Genomic DNA, 25,000 nt, shown 5'->3' with positions numbered 1-25,000 from the left:
GGGAATCGGCTGCGGGAGTGAAACAAAAGAGCATCGGCAGGAACAAGCGAGTCAAGGCATTAAAACACCAGATGCCACACAGAGGAGGATTGGAACGCCTTTGTGAGGAATAAATGGATGCTGATGCTCTCTCTCTCTCTCTCTCTCTCTCTCTCTCTCTCTCTTTCTATATATCTGTCTAACTATCTCTATCTCTCTGTCTCTCGCAAATGGGTGTCCTGAATGCCCTAAAGGTGCAAAGAAGATTAAGTCTAAAGAAGATAAACAGCGAGAGAGAGAGAGAGAGAGAGAGAGAGAGAGAGAGAGAGAGAGAGAGAGAGAGAGAGAGAGAGAGAGAGAGAGAGAGAGAGAGCAACGGACCGAATCAAATCTTCTCATCTCCTAATGGTGGTGATTGTAGTAGTGGTGGTGATGGTGGTGGTGGGGGTGGTGGTGGTAGTTGAAGTGGTGGTGTCAGAATAAGAAGAAGGAAGGAAGAAAGAAAAAGAAACGGAAGAAAAATGTGATGCAAAATGAGAAAATACCATGTAGAAAAAATGAAGAAGCCGACGACGACGAAGAAGAAAATGAAGAAAAAAAGAAGAAAATTAATGAGATAATGAAAACAAAAGGGTTGTGAAAAGGAAGAGAAAGAAAGAGAATGAGCTCAAGAACAAGACCAAAAGTAAAAGGAGAAAAAAAAGTAAAATAAGAACAACGAAAAAGAAGAAGAAGAAACGAATCAAACTAAAGAGAACGAAGGAAAAAAAGGATACAGAAGAAGAAAAAGAAATAGAACTAGGCGAAGAGCAAGAGGAAGAAGAGAGAAGAAGAGAAAAGAAGGAGAAAAAGAAGAACAAATAACAAGTACAAAAATAAGAAAAAGAAAGAAAAGAAGCTGAATAAGGACAACAAGAACATGAAGAATAAAAAGAAAAAAAGAGACGGAAAAGAAGAAAAGGAAGAAGAGGATGCAGGAACATGGATAAGCGCTCACGTAATGTTATAAGATGCAAACAAGATTAGGAGACGATAAAGCCCTCAAAAGCAGGTGCGAGAGAGAGAGAGAGAGAGAGAGAGAGAGAGAGAGATGTTTCTTTCAGTATCTCCCAGACCCGTGATGCTGCAGATGCGATAATGCGTTTGAAACCTTAGAGCGGAGGCATTATGACACCATTCTCTCTCTCTCTCTCTCATATTCCTTTTTTTATATCTTCCTTCTCGTCTCCCTTCCTTTTTAATTGCCTTCCTTCTGTTCTTTTTTCCTTCCTTTTTCCCTCCTGTCTTCGTTCCATCTTTTTTTCTTCCTTTCTGACATTCTTCCTGCCCTTTCTTACTTCCTTCCCTCCTCTCCTTCTTTTCTTATTTCAGTCCAGTTTCTTCTTTTCTAGGGATGGTCTGTTCGTTCTTATTAGTTTTTCGTTACGTGTCCTTCTCTGTTGCTTCCTGATTATTATTATTAGCAGTAGTAGCAGTAGTAGGAATTGTAGTAGTAGTAGTAGTAGTAGTAGTAGTAGTAGTAGTAACAGTAGTACCATTATTATTATTTCTTATTTATATTATATCTATTTGAATTCGTAGTAGTAGTGGTAGTAGTAGGAGTAGCACTAGTAATAGAAGTAATGCAGCAAGTGTAAGAATATGAGAACGAAAACGGAATTGTAAGAAAAGGGGCAACTAAAACAAACAAAAAACAAAGAAAACGAGCGACACACTGAAGGGGGAACAAAAAGAAAAAAAAGAACCCGAGCCAAGTGAAGTAAGTGATCCCCTCTGCTTCAAGATGCCACGGGGGACATTATGCGCCTACAGCTTCCAATCTAGGCCTAACCGCGCTCTTAAACCTTGATATGCCTAAAGATAGCCCATTACCCTCCCCGCTTCGGCAGGTTTGTTTGAACGGCGCCCTAATAATACCATCTCCAAGCCCCGAACGATAGTCAAATAAGCAGACACTTGATCTTGCTCCGTGTCCCTGAGGCTGTGTGCTCCCTCCTTCACTTCTCATTCTAGTTCAACCTCTCTCTCTCTCTCTCTCTCTCTCTCTCTCTCTCTCTCGTTACTTATTTTTTCTTCTTTCTCTTTCTTTTCTTCTTGTTCTTGTTTTTCTTGTTTTTCTTCTCTCTCTTCTTGATGAGTTTTTTCTTCTTCTGTTCTTCTTCTTACTGTTCTTTTTTCCTAGTTTCCTTTCATTTTCTTTTCTTCTTGTTGTTTTTGTTTCTCATTATTTTCTTTCTTTTTTCTTCTTCACATTGCTTCCTCATTCCCGCCTTCCACTTTCTTCTTTTGTTCTGGGTAGTTTATTTTCGCCTCCTTTCTTTATCATGTTGTCTTTTCTTTCATCCTCAAGTCTATTAACACTCCATTATTTTTTTTATTCCGCTTTATTCTCTTTATTAACTTGCCCTACTTCTTCCCCTTTTCCCCTTCGCCTCCTAACTTGCTTGACTATTTCTTCCTTCTTCTTTATTCCTGTCTTCCTAAATCCCCCCTTCATCACCCTCTCCTTTCATTACATTGTTTCTTTGTTCTGCTTCTCATATATTATTCCTTGCCTTCATTATCCTCTTCTAGTAGTCTTTCTTTTTTCATTTCTGGTGGCCGCACTTTACCCCTCATTGCACCCTTGGTAATGATAAGTTATTTCTGTTTTGCGTCTGTACTGTGTTTTTCTTTCATCTTCTTCCCATTAAAATTATCTGCACTTCCTTTCTTCTTCATTTCGTCTCTTAACATCGGTCAGTTGTTTTTTTCTCTTCCTTTCTATAAGTTATTCCAATTTTGTGTCTGTACTTCTTTATGTTATTTTTCTTTCATTATCTTCCAAGTTCAAATTTATCTGCATTTATGTTATTTTTCTTTCATCATCTTCCAAGTTCAAATTTATCTGCACTTCCTTTCCGCTTCATTTCGTATCTTAACATCAGTCAGTTTTTTTTCTCTTCCTTTGTATAAGTTATTCCAATGTTGTGTCTGTATTGCTTTTTTTCTTTCATCCTCTTTCTAGTTAAAATTCATCTGCACTTCCTTTTCTCTTCGTTTCGCCTCCTAATATCAATCATTTTTTTTCTCTTCCTTTATATAAGTTATTCCAATTTAGCGTCTGTACAGCTTTCTTTTTTTCTTTCTTTCATTCTCTTCCAAGTTAAAATTATCTTCACTTCCTTTCCGCCTCATTTCGCCTCAACATCAGTCACTTTTTCTCTCTACCTTTGTCTTTTTTCCCCCTTGTTCACCCTTTTTACACGTCCTCTCCTTCTCTACCCCTCACAGCGGCCGCCACACCCCAGAGACCGCCTACTGGATCGGTGCCACGGACGCCCAGCACGAGAACAGCTTCACCTGGACCAGCGGAGCGCCCTTCTTCTACACAGGTGAGTAGATACTGTTGCAAATAAGCCCCCCCCCCCCTTCCTTCGCTGATTGTCTATGAGTTATTCCAATTTTGCATCTGTACTGCTTTATCTTTTTTTTTCTTTCTTTCATCCTCTTCCAAGTTAAAATTATCTGCACTTCCTTTCCTCTTCGGGCAATCCTCGCGTGCTGGGAAAGGTTGAATCGTTATGGTAGATGCTAGACCTGTGGGTGGGGCATTTTTGCTAGGTTAATATGAAGGAGTTTTCTTTGTCTTAGCAGCATATGTGGACTTTTTCTCTCATCTCTTTTGTTTGAAACTCTCTGTGCTCTCTCTTCGTCTATCTCACAATACCCTATAAGATAAAGAAACTCGTATTTACCTATTCACTCATTCCCCCTTTTCTCTGTGTCCTGAGTAACCAACCACTGTCAGGAAAGGGCTAGAGAGGGGAGAGTTAGGACGAGGAATGAGTGAGAGGGTTCGTGAGTGTTTGTTGAGTGGATTATGTACTTAGGGAGAGCGTGGAGGGGAGCGGAAGAGAGGAGGCGCACGGGTGTCAGATCAGGAGGGAGAGAAGAAGGAGTTTTAAGAGTAAGATAAGAGGAGGTCGGTGAGGATGTGTGATTTAGGGAAGATATCTCAGAGGAGCCTAAGAGGAGATTGAAACCGTCTCGAGAGGCACAAAGTAAGAGGCACTGTAGAAACCTTGAGGCTGTACATTTTTTCTAAGGTGTAAACCAGGTGAATAGCATAAAGTTAAGAGGTTTAGGAGAGGATTAAGAGGAAGAGGAGGAGGATTATGAGGTTTAGAGGAGGATTAATAGGGAAAGTAAGAGGATTAAAAGGTTTAGAAGAGGATTAATAGGGAAAGGAAGAGGATTAAGAGGTTTATAAGAGGATTAATAGGGAAAGGAAGAGGTTTAGAAGACGGTTAAGAGGAAAATGAAGAGGATTAAGAGGTTCAGAAGAGGGTTAATAGGAAAAGGAAAAGTATTAAGAGGTTTAGAAGAGGATTAAGAAGAAAAGTAAGAGGATTAAGAGGCTTATAAGAGGATTAAGCGGGAAAGGAAGAGGATTAAGTGGTTTAGAAGAGGATTAATAGGGAAAGGAAGAGGATTAAGAGGTTTAGAAGAGAATTAAGAGGAAAAGGAAGAGGATTAAGAGGTTTGAAAGAGAATTAAGAGGTTTGGAAGAGAATTAAGAGGAAAAGGAAGAGGATTAAGAGGGTTAGAAGAGAATTAAGAGTAAAAGGAAGAGGATTAAGAGTTATAGTTAAAGTATCATACGGAAGGTTAAAAAATTTGTTAATATGAAGACCATGACAGTAAGAAAAAAGGATGTGAGCATGATGAACGTGATGATAGTAACTGCCACCAAAATTGACTACAGTAGACCAAGAGTGACCAAAACGTAGACCAAATTTGACTATAGTAGACCAAGATTGACGATAGTAGACCAAAATAGACGATAGTCGACCAGAATTGACGATAGTTGACCAAAATTGACAATAGTAGACCAAAATAGACGATAGTAGACCAAAATTGACCAAAAAGTTGACCAAAATTGACGATAGTTGACCAAAATTGACGATAGTAGACCAAAATTGACCAAAATAGTTGACCAAAATTGACGATAGTAGACCAAAATTGACGATAGTAGACCAAAATTAACTATAGTAGACCAAAATTGACGATAGTAGACCAAAATTGACCAAAATAGTTGACCAAAATTGACGATAGTAGACCAAAATTGACGATAGTAGACCAAAATTAACTATAGTAGACCAAAATTGACTGTAGTAGACCAAGAGTGACCAAAACGTAGACCAAAATTGACGATAGTAGACCAAAATTAACTATAGTAGACCAAAATTGACCAAAAAGTTGACCAAAATTGACGATAGTTGACCAAGATTGACGATAGTAGACCAAAATTGACGATAGTAGACCAAAATAGACGATAGTAGACCAAAATTGACGATAGTAGACCAAAATTAACTATAGTAGACCAAAATTGACGATAGTAGACCAAAATTGACGATAGTAGACCAAAATTGACGATAGTAGACCAAAATTGACGATAGTAGACCAAAATTGACGATAGTAGACCAAGATTGACGATAGTAGACCAAGATTGACGATAGTTGACCAAAATAGACGATAGTAGACCAAAATTGACGATAGTTGACCAAAATTGACTACAGTAGACCAAGAGTGACCAAAACGTAGACCAAAATTGACTATAGTAGACCAAGATTGACGATAGTAGACCAAGATTGACGATAGTAAACCAAAATTAACGATAGTAGACCAAAATTGACGACAGTTGACCAAAATTGACAATAGTAGACCAAAATAGACGATAGTCGACCAGAATTGACGATAGTTGACCAAAATTGACGACAGTTGACCAAAATTGACAATAGTAGACCAAAATAGACGATAGTCGACCAAAATTGACGATAGTTGACCAAAATTGACGATAGTAGACCAAAATAAACGATAGTAGACCAAAATTGACGATAGTAGACCAAAATAGACGATAGTAGACCAAAATTGACGATAGTAGACCAAAATTGACGCTAGCTGACCAAAATAGACGATAGTAGACCAAAATTGACGATAGTAGACCAAAATAGACGATAGACCAAAATTGACGATAGTTGACCAAAATAGACGACAGTAGACCAAAATTGACGATAGTTGACCAAAATAGACGATAGTAGACCAAAATTGACGATAGTAGACCAAAATTGACGATAGTAACTGCCACCAAAATTGAAGAAGGCGAGAAAAGATGACGTGAACAAGATGAAAGTGAAAATAGTACCCGCCACAAAAATAAGCTTCCACCAACGTACATTTTCCGACAGCTGTAAACAAGGTGGACAGTAAAAAAGTAAAGGCGGAAGAATATTTAAATTGCTTATTCGAAAATTTGGAGAAAAGAGAAAGTGGAGAAGACACACTTTCTGCAGCATTTCCTAAGCCGCTTATTCAGACTTATCTACATTTCTAGCGGCCGGGAGAACAGGTGAGGTTAGAAAGAAAACGAGAGATGGGAAAAGTGGAAAATGAAAGTGCCAGAAGGGAAAACGGGAAGAAGTCAATATTAAACACTCAGTTAGGTATCAGAAGACAGTAAATTCAAGAGGTATAAACAGGTGGAACGGTGACGGTAAAAGAGGTAAAATCACGGCATGTAGGAAGGGTTAAACAGGTAAAGGTGTGCCTCATTAACAGGTGATTCGCTCGACGGGCTGACATCTGCACTGCTCCCCAACCTGTCTGACGGAGCCGAGATGACTGACAGGGACGTGAAAAATGCAGGAAAGGATGCTGTTGATGGGGATGGGGGTGATGCTGAGAGACAGAACAGACACAGACACACAAAGTAAAAGAGAAGGCACACAGACAATTGAAATGCGTATAGAAAGAGAAACAACGAATCAGTGACAGTAATGATGGTGATGATGCGAGAGACGAGACAGACAGATACAGACAGATACAGACAGACGAAGTAATTAAACACCACGAGAGACAAAGGTGTACCAAAAGAAATATATATAGAAAAACAAACAATGACAGAGACACGAGACAGAGAGACAGACAAAACAGAGTAGCACAAAAAGAGAGATACACAGACAGACTAATCAAGTAACCACCAAAACAGACAGAAATGCGCCAGAAGAAATACATATAAAAAGCGAAACCAGGAATGATAAACAGACTAATAACCTCGAACACATTAGGAAAGACAAGAGCAAGGAAGGAAAGAAAAATCAGGAAGGAGGAAAAGAATTAGGAACTGGGTGCAAGAGAGAGAGAGAGAGAGAGAGAACACAAACTCGCACTTGTCTCCCTACAATTACGACGTCCGCGAATGTTAAGCACACAACCCCGGCGGTAGAAGGTGGTGGTGGTGGTGGTGGTCGTGTCTTGCGGGTAAAGCGTCGCATCACGGAGTCAGGAGATCCGCGTAAAGTCATAAAGCTGTGAGTGGCCGTGGTAGCCTAAGACACACACACAATCCCCCCCCCCCCCCCTTACACTACGTCAAGCAACTCAAGCGAAAACAGAATGCGAGAAAGAGTTAAAAAAAAGTGAAACCGCGTCATCGGCCCTCTGCGAATCGAGGTCAAGGCAGGTCACTCCCTCGCCCGCTGACCTCGCCTCGTGTAAGTGACCTGTCTGGCTGGCCGCGATAAGGATAATGCAATCAGGAGCGAGTCAGCCACAAATGGGAGTTAGTTTAGGTCAGAGAGAGAGAGAGAGAGAGAGAGAGAGAGAGAGAGAGAGAGAGAGAGAGAGAGAGAGAGAGAGAGAGAGAGAGAGAGAGAGAGAGAGAGAGAGAGAGAGTAATTTTTTTGTTATATATATTTTTTTGCTCCATCTCTGTCTCCTTCGTCCTAGCCAGTCTCTCTCTTTCTTTCTTCCTTTCTTTCTTCCTTTCTTTTTTTCATTCTTCCCTTCTTTCTTTTTCTTTCTTTCTTGCTTTCTTTCTTTCTTTCTCTCATTTACTGTTAAAAGAAAAAAAGAAAGGGTCAGTAGAATAGGGGAGTGGAAGGGCATTGAAATACTTAAGTAGGTGGATTAATATGGAACTGAAATCGTTATGTAGTGGAATAATTGATTAGGTAGAGTGGAATAGGACGGAAGAAGAAGTTTAGTGGAATAGGAAGAAATTGGAAGGAATGAGCATAGTGGAGTAATGGGATAAGAAAATGAAAGGCCTAGTATAATGGAAAGAAATAAGAATAAGGAAATAATAGAACAATAAGAGGGAAGGAGGTCACTGGAATAGGACGGCAGGATGGGAAGGAATTTGATTAGTGGAATAGTGGGAGGGGAAGGATGAAGGTGGACGGCCAGTGAAATGGGAAAGGATGAGAACAGTGGAATAATGGGATAAGAAGGAACGGTGGAATAGGAAGCAATGGGAAGAGTGAAATCATAGAACAGATGAGATGGAAAGACATTGGAAAGAAAAGGAAATATAATAGTGGAATGATAGGACAAAGAAAGGAGATCACTGAAATAGGACGGCGAAATGGGAAGGAATTAAATCAGTGGAATTATTGAGTAAGAACGATCGAAGCTCACTTAAATAGACTGTAGAAGACCAGAGACATTGGAACCGTAGATCAGAGTAGAAGGATGGTAGATGGAGGAAAGATCAGTGGAATAAGGCAACAACGACAGAGAGGGTGATGATGGTGGTGATGGTAGTGGTAGTGACGGTGGTGATGATGGTTGTGGTGGTGACGGTGGTGATGATGCAGCGTAACCTCGTCTGTGCGAAGTCTAATGAAGTCACACACGAGACGCCCAAGGGAAGGCCAGTGTATAAAATGAAGGGGGTTGTTGTGTCTCCTGAGGCCACGACGGACAGGCAGACAGACAACTTCCTCGCTCGTTCGTATAAAGTCTTATTTTACACGAAAGGAAGCAGCTCAAGGGCAAAAACAAAACAATTAACAAAGAAGCCAGACAAGCACTGCCCATGTGAAAGAAAACGGAAAAGAAGTATCCAGAAAAGAGGTCAATTTCGGGTCGAGTGAAAGGTATCTTGATTCTCGCTTTAGGTTAGATATGGAGGCAAAAGGAAAGGTTCTGATATCGTGAGAGTTGCAAAAGCGGTGGAGAAATGAAGGCAGTGGTTTGTTACAGGTGGTGATGGGGGGGTCTTGTTTTAGGTTAGATACGAAGGCAAAAGGGAAGGTTCTGATATCGTGCATGAGAGTTCCAAAAGAGGTTGAGAAATGAAGGCGGTAGTTTGTTACGGGTGGTGATGAGGGATTCGATCTTGTCATCTGGGATTGAAGAGCTTTGGGGAAATTTAATAGATAGTTTTGTTAAGGGTAATAGCCGTTGAGAAATGAAGACGCTGGTATGTTACGGTTGTCGATGGGGGATTCAATCTTGTCATATCTTTGCTTGGGATTGAAGAGCTTTGAAAAAATTGAATGGATAAGTTTTGTCAAGGGTAATAGAGGTTGAGAAATGAAGACGCTGGTTTGTTACGGGTTTTGATGGGGGATTCAATCTTGTCTTCTCCTTGTTTGGGATTGAAGAGCTTTGGGTGAATTTAATGAAGAGTTTTGTCCAGGGTAATAGTGGTTTTGAGATGCTTGGTTACCTCATTGTGTGTGGTTAGAGGTTGAAGGAAGTATACCAAAAGTGTGTCAGAGTGGAAAGGTAATGTTTCTACTTATATAAAAAAAAGTCACATTGTTGTTTGGTAAGAGGTTAGGGATATATACCAAAAGTGACAAGGTGGAAAAGGGATGTTTCTTCTAAAATAAAATAAAAGTCACATTGTTGTTTGTTTGGTTAAAGGTTAGGGATATATACCAAAAGTTACAAGGTGGAAAAGGGATGTTTCTTCTAATATAAAAAAAAAAGTGACATTGTTGTTTGGTTAGAGGTCAAGGAAAGGTGTGCCAAGGTGAAAAGGTAAGCATTCCACTACTAATAAAAGGTCACGTTGCTTATTGTTAGACTAGAGATAGGGATTAAAAGAATAAGTCAAGGGGTGAAGGTGTTTTCTGCTAATTAGTCGTCTTGTTGTTTGTGTTTGGTTCGAGGTTAAAAGGAAAGGTCAAAGGTGAAGGTGTGTTTTTTTCTGGTAACTGGTCACCGTGTTGTGTTTTCCGTTTGATGAGAGGAATAATGAATAAGTCAGTGGTAAAGGTGATGGTTCAACAAGTAAATTTCGTCGTACTGTCAAGAGAGCAAGGGAGAGGTTAGTTTAGAGCAGGGCTGATGGTTCCAATAGTCAATACGTTCGAAGTTAGGTCACGTTATGTCAGTATAGAGAGGAAAAGACAAGAAAAAGAAGGAGGAGTAGGAGGAGAAAAAGAAGAATGATAATAGTAATAATAATAATAATAATAATAATAATAATAATAATAATAATAATAATAATAATAATAGGAAGAAGAAGGAGGTTAACCGCTGGAATACGATAAAATTGATAACGAAAAAAAGTAGAATTAGGAAAAGATGAAGGAAACGAAGAAAATAATAAGTGTAAAAAGGAGAAGAAGAAGAAAAGAGAAGAGAAAGGAAAACCAAAAGAAGATGAAATGATGATATTGAAAAAAGAAATTAGGAAAAAGATAAAAAGAAAAAAATAACAAGCATAAGAAGAAGGAAAAAAGAAGAGCAAAGAGAGCCAAAACACTATAAAGAACAGTGATTACTAAATACTTGAAATGAGAAAAGCTATCAAAGAAAAGGTCAGGACACGATCGTTGAAATATTCCTGTGTTTATGGAACTGTTTGACCTTCTCTTCATCGTGCCAGGATTCATTAACACTTCCCGCTCGCCCGAAATACACCAACACGATCTTCAGAGGTCGTACAGTCATCATACTCTCCCTCAAGTCACCGTAATCTATCAGGCGGGGGTCATCGTCCTCAACACTCCATCCGTACAGCTTGAGTAACGCGGCCACTCCCAGACGCGTAAGAAGACCCCCGCGCAACCCCGTCAACTCCTTCCTGATGGCCGGGTCCTTGGGTTCACGCGCTTCGTTCTCCCCGTTGTAAAAGTCCCCTCGCAGGTCCCACTCCGCTGCCGTCCTAGACCAGACCTGCACTAGAGTTAGGTTCGTGCAGGAGATGTTGGAGTAGGGCGGCGCTGCATACACCAGAACGGGGATTTGGTCTCCTGCTCGAAACACAGCGAAGACTTTATCCTTCTGGAACACCGTGAACCAATTCCAGGCGTCCGGGTTGAGTCTCACGTTCTCATTGGTCACGATATCTGTGTTTACGCCCTTACCGTTTACCTGTAGGAGAGTTTCACCTGCGTCGGCTTCCTTCCCTGCTACTGGTGTCTCGTTCACGCCTTTGGTCGGTTGGAGCGGCCTCTTGATATGCAGGGTAATGGAGGTGGGCTCGGAGTCGCTAAAGTACTTGGCTGTCACATGGGAAGCTGCCTTGACGCCGAGGAGTGAGAGAGAGGACTCCCACGTGGGCTGGAGGTACACTGGGGACGTATTGTTGTTGGTGAAGACCCGGCCGCTAGGGAAAGGGTGGTGGATCTTCTCGTCCTTCTCCTTCTTAGATTCGGGTGTGTTTTTAGATTCTCCTTCTGGTTCTCTAGGTTTGGCATGCTCTCTTTCCATCCCTCTGTCATCTGCTTCTTTCCCGGTTAAGTTCTTGTTTTGAGTTCCGAGTTTCTGTTTAAATTCTTCCGATTCCTCTAGTTCGCCATGCTCTAGTTTCATTCCTTTGGTATTAGATTTTGTTCCTTTCCCGCTGAAGATCTTGTTTTGAGTTCCAGGTTCCTTTTGAAATTCTCCTGATTCCCTTAGTTTGCCTTGTTCCTCTTCCATTCCTTTGCCATCTGTCCCTTTTCGTGGTAAGGTCTCGTTTTTCCTTTCTCTTTCTCTTCTCTCCATCTCCTGTTTCACCTCCTCCCACGATTTGCTGGTTAGGTTACTCTCGTTAGTCTGTGCGTTTCGTAACTCTTGGGGCTTCGATACCCCCTCGCCTTCTGCTCCTCTCTCCGCCATCTCCGCCTCTTTCAGCATAAGGAATAGATCTTTAGCCACACTTTCCTTCTTCTGTGATTTTTGCGTGGCGTTTCCTGGTCTTGCTCTACTTGCTTCTCTGCTTTCCCCAAATCTCCTATCCTCTAACCGCCTTGATGTGTTCTTTTCAATTTCCTCACTTTTCACTTCTTTACTTCTCTCTCCCACCTCGTCTGATTTCCCATCCTCTTTTCTTCCCCCGTCTTTGTCTTCCACTTCTCCGAGGATACTCAAAAGGGCGTTCTTCAATTCTCTGTCCTCCTCTTTCTTCCTCAAGGCTTCCATATTCTTTTCCTCCGTCTCACGCACCCTTCTGACTATCCTTTTGTCTTTCCGTAGCTGTTTCTCTTCATTCTTTCTCCTCTTCTCCTCCTCCGTCTCGTTTCTCTTCCCCATCTGCAATTCCTCTCGTCTCCTTTTTCTTCTCTCTAACTTCTTTTCCAGAGCCTCCTTCATTGCTGTCAGGATTTTCTCTTCACTTGGTTTATCATCCGTTTTCTCTTCTTCTGTTCTTCTTTGCTTCATGTTTTCACTTCTCCCATTCCTTTGTGTCCGTGTTGCGTTATTCCCGCCTTTCTCTCTTCCTTTTTTCCTTTTCGTTACGCCAAAAAAAGAAGGAGTTGTGACATTTTTATTCTCTATCTCTTTATTTCCGTTCCTTCTCTCATCCATGTCTTTATCAGCAAATTCCTCTCTTTTCCTATTTCTTCCATTTCCCAATTCAAAGTTGTTTCTGTACACATTATTATCTTGGAATGGCCTGTTGTTTCCTTCTTTTTCTTTCCTTTGTCTACCTTTCTCGTTTTCTTCGTGTTTTCTTTTCCTTTCCATTACTTCCAAAGCTCTTTTTACCTCCTCATCTGATGGATCTTCGTCGCCCCGTTTTTGCTTGAGTCTCCCATTCGTGTTCTCTTCTCGTCCTCTTCCGTTCACCTCTTGTGTAATTGCATCCTTTTCGTCTTCGTCTTCAGCCTTCTTGATTCCAGTTTTAACACCTGATTCGTCTTTTTTCTTCTCCGTTTTCTCTTTCCCTTGTACTTTTTCAGATTTACTCGATTTCACCAGTCTTTTCTTCACCTGTTTTCTTCCTCTCTTATTTTCACTCCTGTCTTTATACTTTCCTTTCTTCGTTACATTTCTATCCATCGGTTTCAAGGCTGTTTTTGTCCTCTTTGGCTTTTCCCTTTCTCTTATATGTTTCTTGGTGTTGTTTTCCTTTTCTTTCAGTTTCAAAGCCTTCTCTTTCTTGTCTATCTTCCCCTCGTTTTCAATCCTCCGTTTCTCTTCACTTCTCTTCCCTAATCTCCTCCTCACTGTTCCTTTGATATCACTACCCTTTTCACCTTCCATTTGCCTTGCCCTCTTTTCTCCCTTCTCTTCTCCCTTTTCTTCCCCGCCCATTCCTAATCTCCCTGTATATCCCGTAAGCTCCTCTCCCTCTCCTCCCTTTCTCTCTTCGTACACCCCAACAGCATTCCTAGTTTTTCCTCCCATCTCCCTTCCCCTGTTCAATCTTTCTCTTCCTGTTTTGCTTACTCTTCCTTTCCCCTCCTTCTCGTCCATCTCCCGCCCACTTACTTTTCCTCTTCCTTTTTCTCCTCCTCGTTTTCCATCGCGTATAAATTCATTGCCCCGACTTTGGTTAATCGTTCTTCCTCTGTTTATTGGCTCTTCACTTATTCCGTTAACTGTATTCCTTCCTCCTTCTCTCTCTTCTTCTAGTTTGCCTCCATTCTCTCTCTCTTTTATCGCTTCCTCCTTAAACACTTTTCTCATTCCCGTTTCTTGCGTTCCCACTCTCGTTCCATCTTCCGCTCTCTCATTTATTGGTTCGTTCTTTGCTGTTGTTTTGTTATGCGGTGTGTTTATGTTCTGCGCTCTTCGTGTTCTTTCAGTCATGTTCATTGTCCAGATTTTTTCGACTTTTGGCCCACCCTCCGTTTTCGTGTTCCTCCTTAGTGTTTCTGTTATAATCACTACTTCGTCCTTTTCCTTGTTATCTCCTTTATCTTCTTCCTTTCTACCGGCTTCCATTTTTCTCTTCTCCTTTCTACTTATTCCATCTCCCTTTCTTACTCTCTTACACCTTCTAGTCCGTTTATTTCCCTTTTTCCGACCTATATTTTCCGTTTTGTCTTTCCTCATCACTACTGTTTTGCTTACGGTTCCTGATCTTCTTTTGTTTCTACTCTTTCCTGTCCACTTGATTCTCCGTCTCAGCTTCTTATTTCTGACGTTGGTTCTTATATTCTTTCTCGTACCTTTGAATCCTACATTACGTGGGTTCTGATTCTCCTTCTTCACGCTTCTCTTTGTCTTCTCTTCCACTCGCTCCATAACCTTTGCCCAAGACCCCTTCATTGGATTACTCTTCCCTGGAGTCTCTTTCCTTTTTCCACGCCTTCCCGAGTCTCCATTCCTCGCCCCTCTCCTATTTCTACTCTCTCTGTTACTATATTTTCGCACGGTCTTTCCTTTTCTGCCTCCCTTTTTCCAGTTTTTCTTAATCTCATATTTTTCTCTCTTATTTCTTGATTTGCCGTTTCTTCCTCTTCGTCTGTTCACCTCAAGTTTTTCTCTACTCTTTCTCCATTTACCATATCCTCCTCCTTTGTTAACCTCATATTTTTCTCTCTTCTTTCTGATTTTGTCATTTCCTTCTCTTCGTCTGTTAACCTCAAACCTTTCCTTCCTCTTTCTCCATTTGCTATTTCCTTCTCTTCGTCCCCTAACTTTAAATCTTTCTTTCTTCTCTCTACATTTGACATTTCCTTCTTTTCGTCCCTTAACTCCAAATCTTTCTTTTTTCTCTCTCCATTTGCCATTTCCTTCTTTTCGTCCCTTAACTTCAAATCTTTCTTTTTTCACTCTCCATTTACCATTTCCTTCTCTTCGTCCCTTAACTTCAAATCTTTCTTTTTTCTCTCTCCATTTGCCATTTCCTTCTCTTCGTCCCTTAACTTCAAATCTTTCTTTCTTCTCTCTCCATTTGCCATTTCCTTCTCTTCGTCCCTTAACTTCAAATCTTTCTTTCTTCTCTCTCCATTTGACATTTCCTTCTCTTCGTCCCTTAACTTCAAACCTTTCTTTCTTCTCTCTCCATTTGCCATTTCTTCCTCTTCGTCCACTAACCTCATATCTTTCTCTCTTCTTTCTCCATTTGCCACTTCTTCCTCTTCCCCGTCCGCTATTCCGGCATTTTCCTTTCCTTGACACATTCTTTCCTCTCCTGGTGTAGATACGTATAGTCCTCCTTCGTTTGCCGGGACCATTCCAGTCTCTTTCCTCTCTCCTCGGTGTCCATGCTACTTTGGTCACCCTCTCCGTCCATTCCTTTCCCTTCGGCCTGGCTCCTTGTATTCCCCCGGGCTCCTCCATTACCCAGCTTTCATGTCCTCCGGTATAGTCGTCGGGCTCATGCGTATCGCCACCGCCAGCAGCACTTACCTCGCCTCCCGTCTTGGGTTGCACGGTAATGTCTGTTTCGTCTGGTCGCTCTGTTGTTCTCCCCGCCGTCCACGCTGCCGCTATGGACGCTGCGAGGGCGACCAAGACGAGGTATCCGCGGAGAAACATGTGCACTGTAATTAGTTTGAAACCGGGCAGAAAAAAAAAAAGTTACGCGCGTGATTTTGGGCTTATGGCTGACTAAGGAAATGCGTGAATAGATGATGGTTTAGGAAAAGCAGTAGTAGTAGTAGTAGTAGTAGTAGTAGTAATAGGAGGAGGAGGAGGAGGAAAAGGGTGGATAGAAAGAAGATGAAGGAAGAGGAGGTAGAGAAAGGTAGGCCCGCGGAAAGGGAAAGAGTGTGTGTGAAAGATATTGAAGGAGTAGAAGGAAGAGGAAGGTAGACCCGCGGAAAAGCAAAGAATGTGTGAGAAAAATATTGAAGGAGAAAGAGAAAAAATGGAAGACAAGGGTGAATCGAGAGACGTTGAAGGGGAGGGGAAGCTGAGGAAAAAAAAAAGGCATTGGAAGACAGAGAAGACGGATGGATAGATATATGGAGGGGAAAGTAAAGGCGAGGAAAAGAAAGAAACAAGAAGAAAAAGAAAAATATGTTGGATCTGTATTTTTGTTTGTTTGTTATTTACGTATGAAGGATGAGACGCATGAGGAAGAGACATAGAGTAAACGAGAGCAGGAATGTGGAAAGGAAAAAGAAACAGGAGAGAAGAAAAATAGGAGAGGAAAAAGGGGAAGAAAAAAATGATAAGAAAAAAGAAATAAAGGAAAAAAAAGGCAGAATGAAAAGAGAGAGAGAGAGAGAGAGAGAGAGAGAGAGAGAGAGAGAGAGAGAGAGAGAGAGAGAGAGAGAGAGAGAGAGAGAGAGAGAGAGAGAGAGAGAGAGAGAGAGAGACCAAAAATAGAGAAGAAAAACAAGAAAATAAGGAGAGGAAAACGGGAAGAAAAAGGAAAAGGGGAAAAGAGTGATGATAATAATGAAAATAAATAAAGGAAAAGAAGGAGAAATGAAGAGAAAAAGGAGAGTAATAAAGAAGGAAAAAAAAGATGATGATTAGAAAGAGAAATAAAAGGAAAAAAACCCAGAATGAAAAGAGAGAGAACCCAGAAATAGGAGACAAGATAAACAAGGAAAAGAGAAGAGGAAAAGGAAGAAAGAAAAGGAAGATAAAGGTGTTGATAATAATGAAAAGAAATAAAGAAAAGGAATCGAAATAAAGAGAAAAAGGAGAGTAATAAAGATCGTAAAGAGGGAAGAAGAGGAAGAAAGAAGGAAACGATTGCAGAGAAGAAAGAAATGAATGTATGAAGAAGAAGGAAGAGAGGAAAAGAAAAGGAAGAAAAAATGATGATAGGAAAAAGAAATAGAAGAAAAGAAGGCGAAATAAAGAGAAAAAGGAGATTAATAAATATCGCGAAGAAGGAAAAAGAAGGAGAAACTAAATGATTGAAGAGAAGAAAAAAATGAAAGCATGAAGAAGGAAAAAGAGAGGAAAATAAAAGAAAGAAAAAACGATGATAGGAAAAAGAAATAGGAAGAAAAATGAGAGTAATAAATATCCCAAAGAAGGAAGAAGAAGGAGAAACTAAATGATTGAAGAGAAGGAAAAAAATATGAAAGCATGAAGAAGGAAAAAGAGAGGAAAATAAAAGGAAGAAAAAACGATGATAGGAAAAAGAAATAGGAAGAAAAATGTGAGTAATAAATATCCCAAAGAAGGAAGAAGAAGGAGAAACTAAATGATTGAAGAGAAGGAAAAAAATATGAAAGCATGAAGAAGGAAAAAAGAGGAAAATAAAAGAAAGAAAAAATGATGATAGGAAAAAGAAACAGAGAAAAATGAGAGTAATAAATATCCCGAAGAAGGAAGAAGAAGGAGAAACTAAATGATTGAAGAGAAGGAAAAAAATATGAAACCATGAGGAAGGAAAAAGAGAGGAAAACAAAAGGAAGAAAAAATGATGATAGGAAATATAAATAAAGAGAAAAATGAGAGTAATAAATATCCCAAAGAAGGAAGAAGAAGGAGAAACTAAATGATTGAAGAGAAGGAAAAGAATATGAAAACATGAAGAAAAAGCAGTAACATTGGTAAGAGGCGCAGTCTGTTATTTTTACTTATACATATTTCTTGGTAGGAAAAAGCATCGCAAGAGGAGAGTAAAAGATGCATAGGAGGAGGGAAATGGGGCAGAAGGGAGGCAGGCAGGTATGTGAAGAGGAATATGCAAAAAAAAAGAGCAGGAAGGAGAAGCAGGAGAAGAAAAAGGAAAAATATGAAAGAGGAGGAGGAGGAGAGGAGAGAAGAGAAGAGAAGAGAAGAGAAGAGAAGAGAAGAAAAGAAAAAGAAAAGACACGACAAGACGAGAAGAAGAAGAGGAACCAGAAGAAAAAGAAGAGGAAGAGGAACCAGAAGAATAAGAAGAGGAAGGGGAACCAGAAGAATAAGAAGAGAAAGAGGATCAGAAAAAGAAGAAGAGGAAGAGAAACCAGAAGAAGAAGAAGAGGAAGAGGAACCAGAAGAATAAGAAGAGAAAGAGGATCAGAAGAAGAAGAAGAGGAAGAGGAACCAGAAGAAGAAGAAAAAAGAGAGAAGGGGAGAGGAGAGTAGGAGGATGAGGAAGAGGAGCAGGAGGAGGCGGAAAAAGGAGAATGCATTGGAAAAACATATATATACCAGGCGAACTGTCGGTATATATCGAGGAAAGGACACAGGACGGACCAGAACTCGGCTCCTCCTCACCCGCCTCTCCCTCGGGCAACGTCTCGTCAGGAAATAGTAAGAAAAGAACCTCATGTACCTTATCAAAAGAGGGACATGGATTTATTTTTATAAGGCAAGGAAAGAAATATGAGGAAGTTACAACATTAATATTTCTTTCTGGGATTTCTCGTGAGGGAGAAATACATGTCGCTACTGAGCAGGTGTTTCCGTGTTGCTTCTTACCTGAAAAGTATGAAAAACGGTATGCGAAGACCTGTTTACCTGAAGCACTTAACTGGTAAACACTTAACCCCGTATTCTTAAACCTATCGACACCTCAGTTCGAATGATTGAAAAGCCGCTCCTACAAGTCTCCGGGAATTCCATGGACTGCTGTGTGATCCTGGTGACAGTTTTACACGATTTCCGTATCTTGATCGGGAAATCCCTCTCTGTGGTCTTGGAAAGTAGTCGTAATTGAAGCCCGATACGTTTTAACCCCTCCGCTGCGATTGTCACGGATTTGGCTTTCACTGGTAGTCTGGTAACATATAGTCCCAGGTCTTTCTCTGCCTCTGTGGTGGATAGTGGAGTGTTTCCCATGTGGTATTGCTATGCTGGATATCCCCTCCCAAGGTTCATTGAATTGGAGCAGCCACCTTTTGCTCCACTCCTGTAGCTTGGTGATGTCTTCTTGTAGGAAATCCGCATCCAAGGGGTTAAAATGGACTTTGAAACTATTAACCTTGTCTGAGCTTAGTACTGAGAGGAGGGAGTTTGTTCCGGTGGCCGACAACTCAAACATTGCAATAACCTCAAAGTGTTGAAGTGCTACGGGTCTGTCCCTTTAATTTCATACCGTTTCGGCGCGTTTCTGTTGTGTGCATTGTGTCCAGGAGGCTTTCGGGATTAATGTTATCGATTTCATTTAATATTTCAATACGTTCAATCACATCCCCCTTAATCCTTGCCTTGGGGATTAGGAGGGAGAGGAGGAGGAGGAGGAGCAAGAAGAGGAGGAGGAGGAGAAGGAGGAGGAAAAATATTGATAAAGAGGAAGATAGAAAGAAAAATAAATTAGGAATCAGAAGAAAGTATATGCTAATAGGAAAAAGAGGTGGAAGAAGAAAAAAAGAAGGTGGAGGAAAAACAACTGATGATGATGAACAAGATAAGATAAATAACATTGAAAAAAAGAAAAAAAGAGAGACGGAAAGGAAAAAGAAAAAAGATAAGTAGAAAAAAGAGTAAAAGGAGGAAGTAGAGGACTCAACGAATAAGCAGAAAAAGGAGAAAACAACAAGAAGAAAAAGGAGAACACACACACACACACACACACACACACACACACACACACACACACACACACACACACACACACCCCCCACCCCACCCCCACACATCCCCCCCACCCCCCCCACACACACACTAACCCCCCCACCCCCCCCCACACACACAAACCCCCCTCTCCAGCCCACCCCCCCATATCCACACAAACAAAACCCCACCTCCCCACCTCCTCCATCCCCCCCCCCCACCACACACCGATACAACGACTCCATATCCGGCCTTGGTATAGCCGGCGGCCGAGTGTATTGTAGTCCTTGTGCCTCGTCCTCGTCGGTGTCGGGGAAGTCGTCTTTACATGCTATTGCCGGAGAAAAATGTACCTTGCCCTTTAGCGATCCGTGCGTCAGAGTTTAGAGAGTTGGGTTCAAAGGGAAGCGGCCAGGCCAGGGATTCTCTTGCAGGTGACCAGGAGGAGGAGGAGGAGGAGGAGGAGGAAATGAGGCAGAAATAGAGCTAGAATGTAAAGAGTAAAAAGAAAACGATGATGATGAGGTGGAAATGGATAGGACAACAAAGACAAAATAAAGAAAAAGGAGAAATAACGTAAAGAAGAAGAAAAAGAAGAAAAAATGGTTTGGAAGAAGAGGAAGAAGAGGAGGAGGAGGAAGTGAGACAAAAACAGAATGATAATTTGAAGAAAAAGAATAAAAGGATGAGGAGGAGGAGGAAAGGAATGGGACAACAGAGATAAGAAAAAGAAAAAAAGAGAAATGACGTATAATAATAATAAGAAGAAGAAATGGCTTGGAAGAAGAAGAAGAAGAGGAGGAGGAGAAGGAGGAGGAGGAGGAGGAGGAAAGGAATGGGACAACAGAGATAGAAGAAAGAAAAAAGGAGAAATGACATATAAGAAGAAGAAGAAGAAGAAGAAGAAATGATTTGGAAGAAGAGGAAGAGGAGGAGGAGGAGAAGGAGGAAGTGAGAAAAAATGGAATGATAATTTGAAGAGAAAGAATGAAAGGAAAGAAAGGAGAAAACGGACAAGACATGAATAGAAGAAAGAAGAAGAAAAAGAAGGTGAAGGAAAGAAGGAGGAAGAGGAAGAGGAGAGCACGACAAACATACACAAGCAAATCCGTCCTATAAAGAGAAGGATAAAGAGGAGGAGGAGAATAAGAAATGGAGTGGAAGAAGAGGAAGAAGAGGAGGAGAAAATGAGACAAAAACAGAATAATCATTTGAAGAGCAAGAATGAAAGGATGGAAAGGAGGAGGAGGAAATAAGACCGGAAATATATATCAGGAGGAAGGAAAGGTGAGGATGAAGTAGAAAAAGAAGAAGAAGAAGAAGAAATAAACTGAATAAAGGAGAAGAGGATGAGGAAAAAGAAGAAAAAGAAAACCTAAGACAAGAAATATATAGCAGAAAGAAGAAAAAGAAGATAAGGATGAAGTAAAAGAAGAAGAAGGAGAAGAAGAAGAAGAAGAAGAAGAAGAGGAAAAAGAGAAGGAAGAGTACAGAAGAAATAAACTGAAGAAAGGAGAAGAAGAGGATGAGGAAAAAGAAGAAAAATAAAAGCATTAAGTAGCAGAAGTGGAAGAAATAAACGAGAGAAAGAGGAAAAGAAGGAAGAGGAAGACAACATGACAATCTTACACAAACAAATCCATCTAAAAAAAAAAAAAAAAATCCCCTCGGCTAATAATAATAATCATCATTCTCCAGGTCTCGCGGCAAGGCTGTCCTTTTTTTTACAGCTAAGGAGACAGTTCAAGGGCGTAAAGAACAATATAAAAAAAAGCCCGCTTCTTACTGCTCCTGAAAAGAGGTCAAAGGAGTGTCCAAAAAGAGATGTCAGTTTCGGGAGGAGAGGTGTCCTGATACCCTCCTCTTGAAAGAGTTCAAGTCGTAGGCAGGAGGAAATACAGATTAAGGAAGATTGTTCCAGAGTTTACCAGCGTGAGGGATGAAAGAGTGAAGATGCTGGTTGACTCTTGCACAGTTTGGACAGTATAGGGATGAGTATGAGTAGAAAGTCGTGTGCAGTGGGGCCGCGGGAGGGGGGGAGGCATGCAGTTAGCAAGTTCAGAAGAGCAGTCAGCATGAAAATATCGATAGAAGATAGAAAGAGAGGCAACATGGCGGCGGACTTTTGAGAGGTAGAAGACTATCAGTATGAGGAGGAGAGCTGATGAGACGAAGAGCCTTTGACTCCACTCTGTCAAGGAGAGCTGTGTGAGTGGACCCCCCCCCACACACACACGCACACACACACATGTGATGCATACTCCATACGAGGGCGGACAAGGCCCCTGTAAATGGATAGCAACTGTGCAGGGGAGATGAACTGACGGAGACGGTACAGACAACAAAGAGATGTTATATTTCTCGAACGGTGATTGAATTGCCAGCCAAATCACAAGGCAAAAAAAACACACCTTCACATATGTTTCATCTATACTGGAGACTGACGTTTAGGTTGATTGGCTTTGCTTTACTATTTTGTTGTGTAATTATTAGGGAGTGTCAGTTACGCGATGGCCTCGATACTGAGCTGCCACTTGCAGGGCTCAAACAGTGTTTTCTTTTATTACATTTTCTTATCGTCATCACCTTTTTCTTCTTTTTCTTCCCTCTTTCCTCTTCTATTTTTCCTCTTTTTCTTCCCTCTTTCCTCTTCTATTTTTCCTCTTTTTCTTCCCTCTTTCCTCTTCTATTTTTCCTCTTTTTCTTCCCTCTTTCCTCTTCTATTTTTCTTCTTTTTCTTCCCTCTTTCCTCTTCTATTTTTCCTCTTTTTCTTCCCTCTTTCCTCTTCTATTTTTCCTCTTTTTCTTTTTCTTCCCCTTTTCCTCTTCTATTTTCCTTTTCTTTCTTTTTCTTCCCTATTTCCTCATCTATTTTTTCTTCTCTCTTTTCTTCCATATTTTCTTCTTCTATTTTTCTTCTTCCATTTTCTTCCCCTTTCCTCTTCTATTTTCCTTTTCTTTTTCTTCCCTTTTTCCTCTTCCATTTTTCTTTTTCCTTTTCTCCCCCTTTTTCTCTTCTATTTTTCTTCCCCTTTCCTCTTCTATTTTTCTTCTCTTTCTTTTTTTCCTCTTCTATTTTTCTTCTTTTTCTTGATGATCATGACCACAGCAACAGGATTCTTGAAGCTTCTGAATTCGATAAACTCCCATTACTGTCGCAATTCCATAAGCACTTTTTTTACATCAATGGAGGCAGCTCAAGGTCAAAAACAAAGACAACAACAACAACAAAATAGCCCGCTAGTCGTTGCTCCGAAAAAAAAGTAGAAAGAGCGAGAGGCCAAAAGAGAGATCAATTTCGGGTTAACAGGTGTCTTGAAACTCTTCTCTTGAATGGATTTAAGTCGTAGGCAGGAGGATAAACAAACTATTGAATTTTAGACATCACGAAAAAGACAGCACCAGTGAGTATCGGGCTTTTTTTCTTTTACATTTGTTACCTTTTTTTATGCCCTTGAACTGACTCCGCTGCTGTAAAAAAAAAAAAAAAAAATAGGCCTGCAAACTGGTCTTGTGTCACTATTCCACAAGCATATAACTTAAAATTCCTCAAATATAAATGATTAAATTCTACGCATCACAAAAAAGACAGCTGTAAACAGGCCTGCAAACGGGTCGTGTAGAGAATCCATAAAATATAACGATCGGAATGTGAAAAAAATAAGATGATTTGTGTAGAGGAACCCATAGAAGGGGATCAAGGGGGAGGCATCAGGGGAATAGTACGCGGCTCCCTCAAAGCCCCACGCCAGCCTGAAGACCCCGAGAGATCCCTTAGTAGATTCCCCGGATGCCACCGTCTGCAAGGGGGCTTTGAGGTGACCATACATACAGGTAGACCAGCGTTGCCAAATTATCGTACTCATCGCATTGCATTTTCGTAGTTTCTGACCGATAACTATAGCAAAAACAAACATCATCAATATATAGGAGTTTTAACGCTAACTTCAATTTCCTATCGTTATTTGTGTAGGTACGAGAGTTTGAGGCTTAAAAGTAATAAAGACGATGTGGTGAATACGATAATCTGGCAACGCTGAGGCAGACCACGGAGGGGAGCATCAGTGGGCATCAGGGGGAGAGGAATCAACACCCTCAAAGACATATTCCGTCCAGACAACCCCAAAGAGATGTTGTTATGTTATCTTCTCGGTCTGTCCGTTTAGGCGCGTGTCGCTTCTTGTGTCAGTTAACCCAGCAACTGCGGGGATCATGTTTCTTAAAGGCTCCTCTAAGCGAATTAATGAGAAAAAATCACCACTCACGCAAATCATTGTATAATATATATCAACGCATTTGTGATCAGTTTATGCATTCTCTATTTTAGTTTTTTTTTTCTTCTTCTTCTTTTTGTCAAGGCAGAAATTTGGCCCGTCGCTGGTACGCGGTAAAGCCACAAATTTGGCCCGTCGCTGCTACAGGGTTAAAAGGAGGCGGTGGTTAAGTGCAGCGTTTCCAGATTGTCGTACTTACCCTCTTATGTTTTCCGATTTCCTACCCAAAGACTCTCCTCCACTCCAAGAACTCCATTTATTTATAGTTACCGTTGAAAGGTTTATTTTTTAGTGTCTTTTTGCTATAGTTAAGTGTCTAAAAACGGTTAGTACAATAGTGGATACGATAATCTGGCAATGGTGGTTAGGTGGTCAGCCCGTGGAATTGACGAACACGAGGCCATAAGATCATGTTGTACTCTTTAGCGATGTTTTAGTCATACCCGATGGGCTTAAGAGGACCTATTTGTATGCCCATCATGTTCACCTTAAAGGACTTCGGTTAAGGGGGGCACCTGAAAGAGGGGAACCAAGAGGAGCCAGAGCGAGGGAGAATTGGCGTCACTTTAAAAAAAATATTATGTGTCCACCTTAGACTGATCATAAATTACCTTAGATAGCACACGGGCATAATATAGGCCTGGAAACTGAAAAAAATAAATGGTGTTAATATGCCCCTTGCGATAGTTAGTATCAGTAACAATATCCGTTAAAAGAATGGGAAAGACAGGCAACAGAGGTGGGTAGACAGCGAAGAGACGGGAGGTGACAGTAAAAAAAAGGGAGAGACAGACAACAGAGGAGAATAGACAGCGAAGAAAAGGAAAGCAATAGTAAAATAGAAGGAAAGACATAACAAGGAAGGGTAGACAGCGAAGAAAATGGAGATGACAGTAAAATAGAAGGAAAAACAGTGAAGAAAAGGAAGACAACAGTAAAATAGAAGGAAAAACAGTGAAGAAAAGGAAGACAACAGTAAAATAGAAGGAAAGACAGACAACAGAGGAGAATAGACAGCGAAGAAAAGGAAGAAAATAGTAAAATAGAAGGAAAGACAGACAACAGAAGAGAATAGACAGCGAAGAAAAGGAAGGCAACAGTAAGAGAAAAGAAAAGACGGACAACAGAAGAAGAATAGACAGCGAAGAAAAGGAAGGCAACAGTAAAATAGAAGGAAAGACAGACAACAGAGGCGAATAGACAGCGAAGAAAAGGAAGACAACAGTTAAAGAAAAGGGAAGGCATAACAGGGAGGGCAAGACAGTGAAGAAAATTGAGACAACAGTAAGAGAAAAGAAAAGACGGACAACAGAAAAATAGACAGCGAAGAAAAGAAAAGCAACAGTTGAATAAAGGGG

At 40.8% G+C, this 25,000-nt stretch overlaps 2 protein-coding genes across 13 annotated transcripts in view; one reads left to right on the top strand and one right to left on the bottom strand.

The window, feature by feature from the left end:
- Nucleotides 1-25,000, top strand: part of LOC127007035 (uncharacterized) — a 167,387-nt gene that overhangs the window by 10,868 nt on the left and 131,519 nt on the right. For all 9 annotated transcript variants that reach the window (XM_050877538.1, XM_050877536.1, XM_050877535.1 and 6 more), the window contains exon 3: nt 3,253-3,353. In XM_050877538.1, coding sequence (XP_050733495.1) covers nt 3,253-3,353 — 101 coding nt within the window. The remainder of the gene's footprint in view (nt 1-3,252; nt 3,354-25,000) is intronic.
- On the bottom strand, nt 10,293-15,770 carry LOC127007037 (trichohyalin-like). Of its 4 annotated transcripts, none has more exons than XM_050877540.1 (2): nt 14,963-15,760; nt 10,293-14,848 (listed from the first exon to the last, which is right to left on the bottom strand). In XM_050877540.1, exons 1-2 carry the CDS (start codon nt 15,454-15,456, stop codon nt 10,579-10,581), a joined length of 4,764 nt encoding a protein of 1,587 aa, XP_050733497.1. In that variant the 5' UTR covers nt 15,457-15,760; the 3' UTR covers nt 10,293-10,578. The 4 variants fall into 4 exon arrangements, 3 of the variants coding, with proteins under 3 accessions (XP_050733497.1, XP_050733498.1, XP_050733499.1); XM_050877541.1 differs by having other exon boundaries at nt 10,293-14,791; XM_050877542.1 differs by having other exon boundaries at nt 10,293-14,734.

Source organism: Eriocheir sinensis, chromosome 34 (genome assembly GCF_024679095.1).
Source record: "Eriocheir sinensis breed Jianghai 21 chromosome 34, ASM2467909v1, whole genome shotgun sequence".
NCBI lineage: Eukaryota > Metazoa > Arthropoda > Malacostraca > Decapoda > Varunidae > Eriocheir > Eriocheir sinensis.
This window is presented reverse-complemented; position numbering and strand designations above follow the sequence as displayed.